This window comes from Tupaia chinensis, unplaced genomic scaffold (genome assembly GCF_000334495.1).
Source record: "Tupaia chinensis unplaced genomic scaffold, TupChi_1.0 Scaffold143645_1, whole genome shotgun sequence".
In the NCBI taxonomy this organism is placed as follows: Eukaryota; Metazoa; Chordata; class Mammalia; order Scandentia; family Tupaiidae; genus Tupaia; species Tupaia belangeri.
The window spans coordinates 368,012-373,160 of NW_006203493.1; the positions used below are offsets into that span (position 1 = coordinate 368,012).

At 55.0% G+C, this 5,149-nt stretch overlaps 1 protein-coding gene across 1 annotated transcript in view; it reads left to right on the forward strand.

The window, feature by feature from the left end:
- The window catches only part of TAP1 (transporter 1, ATP binding cassette subfamily B member), a gene marked incomplete at its 5' end in the record, with an annotated part of 8,714 nt that continues 3,565 nt past the window's right edge, over positions 1 to 5,149 (forward strand). The window contains 7 exon segments of the mRNA XM_006164548.2: positions 1 to 352; positions 837 to 951; positions 1,083 to 1,213; positions 2,501 to 2,706; positions 2,951 to 3,148; positions 4,214 to 4,342; positions 4,492 to 4,680. Coding sequence (XP_006164610.2) covers positions 1 to 352; positions 837 to 951; positions 1,083 to 1,213; positions 2,501 to 2,706; positions 2,951 to 3,148; positions 4,214 to 4,342; positions 4,492 to 4,680 — 1,320 coding nt within the window.

Consider the following 5,149-nt stretch of genomic DNA (forward strand, 5'->3'; position numbering starts at 1 on the left):
GTGGGCTCCAAGAGCGAAAGCGCGCGAGTCCAGGGCTGGCCCGCTGCTTTGGAACCGCTGGCCGCGGCGCTGGGCTTGGCCCTGCCGGGACTTGCCTTGTTCCGAGAGCTGAGCCGGTGGGGCGTTCCCGGCGACGCCGACCGCACCAAGCTACTGCACTGGGGAAGTGGCCCCGACGCCTTCGTCCTCAGCTACGCGGCCGCCCTGCCCGCAGCCGCCCTGTGGCACAAGCTCGGGAGCCTCGGTGGTGGCGGGGGCTCCGCAGTCGCTGTGCGTCGCCTGCTAGGCTGCCTGGGCCCCGAGACCCGCCGCCTGCCCCTGGTTCTGACCCTGTTGGTCCTCTCCTGTCTTGGTAAGGGGGACCAGGACGCAGGGACCTGGGGCGAAATGGAGGGGGTACGGGCAGTGAGGTGGGGTAGTGTGGGTATGGGAAATGTGGCCGGGGCCGGCGCCCAGTTTGGCTCTTGAGACCTGTTGGTGTCGAGAAGAGCGATGGGCGCCGTGCGATCAGGAGGCCTGGACCCCCGACTGCTCCAGGCCCTGCTTCTCAGGGCCACTGTGGGCAGGCCCTTTCCGGGAGGCTGAGCATCCTCGTCTCCCCAGGAGGCTTTTTGCCCCTGCTGTCTGGGCTCTAATTAGTCTCCTGAAAGGTGTGGTGGGCACAGGGCTGTGGGTTCCAGGAGGCCTGCTCAGGTGCGAGGTTGTCTTCTCTGTCTTCCTGCCACCGCCCTCCAGGATAATGGTGTGGCTGGTGGGAGGGGCAGCTGGGGACAGCCTGATGGGAGGGACCTGCTTCCGCTAGTGATGGCTGACCCGTCTGTCCTCTCTCCCCCCAGGGGAGATGGCCATTCCCTTCTTCACCGGCCGCCTCACTGACCATCTTCTGCAGGACCGGGCCCAGGATGCCTTCACTAGGAACATAACCCTCATGTCGGTCCTCACCATAGCCAGGTCTGCGGCTGGGATGGGGACGCTGGAAAAGAGGGAGCTGAGGTTGGGGTTGTCCTAAATGTTCTTCTGGGGATACCCGAGCCATCTCTCTGGGCCCCCAACACACCGGACCCTCCTCTCTGTCTCCCCAGCGCGGTGTTGGAGTTCATCGGGGACGGACTCTACAACAGCACCATGGGCCGTGCACACAGCCACCTGCAGGGAGCGGTGTTTCGGGCCGTCCTGAACCAGGAGACAGAGTTTTTCCAACAGAACCAAACAGGTTCTTCATGACACCTTTTTATTATACCCATGCCCTCTTTATAGTGCCCTGTGTCCCTTGTACTGACAACCTTGATCTCTCCCCACCACACCCGGGATTCCCTAGTCTTGAGATACATCCGGAGGATATACATAGTGTCCTCTTTACGTTAAGAAAAACCTAGTATTTTACCCCAAATTTTCTCATAAACCCACCCCACGTGTCCTTAGATGATCTACAGAACTTCGGACTTGGTCATTTTGAGATCATGGAGTCCAGCTGTCTCATTTTATAGAGAATTTTTTTTTACAGAGAAGGAAACTGAGGCCTAGGCCGTAAGTGCTGAGCTTGCATGGTCACGTGACTAGGGACAAGCTTGGGTTGGAACCCCAGCCTCTGGCTCCCAGGCAGTGCTGACGAGAGGCACTGGGCCACCCAGCTGCCCCACCTCTGTTAAACAGCCAGCTTTTACTCCTGCCATGTGCCTGGCTTGGGATAGACATATTTTAGTTTAGTTTTGTTTTTAGGTTTTTGCCATTGGGTACATGCACTCAATGGAGAGAGACAGAGAGAGGCAGTGAGAGGGAAGGTGAGAAATCACCCTCCAAGGGGGATGGCCACACCACAATCCCTTCTCCCAGGACATTGGGCACGCATGCACATGTACCTAGCATGATTTTCTTTTTCTTTTTCTTTTTTTTCAGAGAGATTTTTGCTATAGGGCACATGCGCTCTCTGGCGAGACAGAGAGACAAGGGAAACAGAAAGCGAAAAATCACCCCCTAGAAGGGATGGCCATGCTGCAATCCCTTCTTCTTCGTTCTCCTCTTGGGATTTTGGGCACGCATGCACTTGTGCCTGTCATGAGTTTTAAGCCATCAGGTCCAGACCTTGAACCACTGTCAACTACATGGGAGTCCAATGACATAAACATTGTGCCATCTACTGGTCCCTCTGGCGTGATTTTCAAGCCACCAGGTCCAGGACTTGAACCACAGCGGACCATGTGGGAGTCCATTGCCTTAACCACCACGCTACCTGCTGGCTCCCATTAGACACAGTCTTTAAGGAGCGGAAAGTTTTAAGGTGATTGTAAATGTACATGCCTGCCCATTTTTCATAGTTAAAGTGAAGGTCTTTGGCCAGCTTTTCCTCGTCACACTCATTCTAACCTGCCCTGAGGTCCCTAACCCTTGCTTGCCCCAGCCTCCTTAGAACACCACGCTGACACTCCTCCCCCGGCATCTGGCTCTTGTTAGTTCCTCTCACTGCACTCACCGACTCCACTTTTCTCTCCAACCCTGGCAGGAGACATCACATCTCGGGTGACAGAGGACACGGCCAATGTGAGCGAGTCACTGAGTGAGAAGCTGAGCCTACTGCTGTGGTACCTGGCGCGAGGGCTGTGTCTCCTGGGGCTTATGCTCTGGGGGTCACTGTCCCTCACCATAGTCACCTTGGTCACCCTGCCTCTGCTTTCTATTCTGCCCAAGAAGCTGGGAAAATGGTATCAGGTAAGTCCCGGACATAATCTTCGTATTCTCTGTATCTTCTCTTTAACTTCCCCCTACTCCCTGTCCACCCATTCTGAATCTTCTGCCCTGAATCTGTTTAACCCAGGGGTATAACTCTATCCCTTTTTCTTTTCTCCTTTCCCTCTTACTCTTCTCACCTTTAATTTCCAACTAGGAAGACAGGTATTAGTGTCCCTGAGGGTCTGCGGACCCTATGTGACATCTCCGGTGCATGTCTCCACAGTCACTGGCAGTACAGGTGCGGGAATCTCTGGCAGAGTCCAGCCAGGTGGCCATCGAGGCTCTGTCAGCTATGCCTACGGTCCGGAGCTTCGCCAACGAAGAGGGCGAGGCCCAGAAGTTTAGGCAAAAGCTGCAGGAAATGAAGACACTCAACCAGAAGGAGGCTGTGGCCTATGCAGTCAACCAATGGACCACCAATGTGAGCACCTGGGACGAATGCCCGTCCCTTTGTCCCCAAATGGCCCTTCTCCATTCCCTTTGCTGTGACCCTGCTCTCACTCCTCACTGGGAAATGGTTGGTTCAGTGTTTTCATCCTAGCAATCTGAGGGTCAGGTAATTTACTCAGTGTTCCTAAGCCCCTCCTTCCTTTAGGGATGCTGGGTGACTTCCTGTCACTATGTACACCTGCCCTCCCCCCACCCCACAACCATTAGTGATGCCATGTCTTCTAGCCCTCGGGCCTTCCTTTGCCCCTTAGGAAAAGCCCAGGGCACCACAGAATCCTGCCCCTGCCTACTTCGTGCTGATGCTGTGGATGAGTGGGGCGAGTCCCGGGAATAGTGGAAGCCAGGGATAAGGGGCACGCGGGCCGAAAGAGAACTAGATCAGCGGTCGGAAGTTCCCGGCTTGGTGCTGCCCTTCACTAGCTCGTAACCAGGGGCAAGAACTTCTTGGAGATGGTTCATTTTTTTAAAAATGGGTGTGATTGGGCCAGCCAGTGGCATGGTGGTTAAGGCACTGGATTCCCACATGGCTGACAGCACTGTGAGTCCTGGACCCGGTGGCTTGAAAAACATGCCAGGCACGTGTGCCTGCCTGTTCAAAATCCCGAGGGGAGATGGAGGAGAAAAGATTGCAGCCTGGCCCTCCCCACTGGTGGGGACGCTTTCTCACTTTCTTTTTCTCCCTCTGTCTCTCTCTAGTGAGCACATGAGCCCTATAGCAAATTATAAAAAATAAATAAATAAATAAAGTAGGAGTGATAACCTTCCTTGATAGGGCTCTTGAGAAGAGTATTAGCTGACACTGCATTCATGAAAGCCTTTCGTGAAGAGCGAAATGCTCCCCACACCAGGTGATGGTGATGAAAGGGTGAGGATTTCTGTGTTGTGTATGACGGGGTCTCTGTGGCTCATTCACCTTTTCTATTACCCCGCTGTTGTCATCTGGGGGAAAGGGACTTCATATCTCTCTTGTGCCAATGACTCTGGTTCTCTGTATCCGCGCCTTTCTTACTGTTTCCCCCCTGTGGTCTCTCCACAGATCTCAGGGATGCTGCTGAAGGTGGGCATCCTCTACCTCGGTGGGAAGCTGGTGACGAGTGGGGCCGTAAGCAGCGGGAGCCTCGTCACATTTGTTCTCTACCAGATCCAGTTCACCACGGCCGTGCAGGTGAGGGCCTTGCGGATTCGCCCCTCGCTTTACCCCCCAGCCCTCGGCGTCCCTTTCCTTGCGTTCTGTGCGCCTCTTACATCACATAACGCTGGCAAGCAGAGCAGGCCTCCTCAGCCTCCTCCCACTGTCCACATCCCCCGGCCCAGGTGCTGCTCTCCACCTATCCCAGTGTACAGAAGGCTGTGGGCTCCTCAGAGAAAATATTTGAATACCTGGACCGGACCCCTCGCTGCCCGCCCAGTGGACAGTTGACCTCCTTAAACTTAAAGGGCCATGTCCAGTTCCAAGATGTCTCCTTTGCCTACCCGAACCGTCCGGACGTCTCAGTGCTGCAGGTACAGCCCGCCACTTCCTGTATTCCACTGACCCACCCTCGGCCCCGCTCGCCTAAATGTCCTTCCCGCTTTCAGCCTGCTTATCGCCAGGCACGGATCCGTTCTAACCTTGCGAGGCAATGATAAGCATCATGTGTTCCATAACTCTTCCCGAACTCAAGAAGCAGTCTGGGCTTCCAAGGAGAATGGGAGAAGAGGTTTCAAAGAGAAGGCTCTCATGGGAAGCAGCAGTTAGTGTAATGGCTGTGTCACTGGACTCTCATGTAGTTGACTGTGGTTCGAGTCCCAGATCTGGTAGCTTAAAACTCATTCCGGGTTTGTGTGCGTGTACGCCCAAGATCCCGAGAGGAGAATGGAGGAAAAGGGATTGCGGCGTGGCCATCCCCCCGGGGGGTGATTTCTCACTTTCTATCTCTCTGTCTCTGTCTGTCTGGAGAGCGCATGCGCCCTATAGCAAAAACCTCTCAAA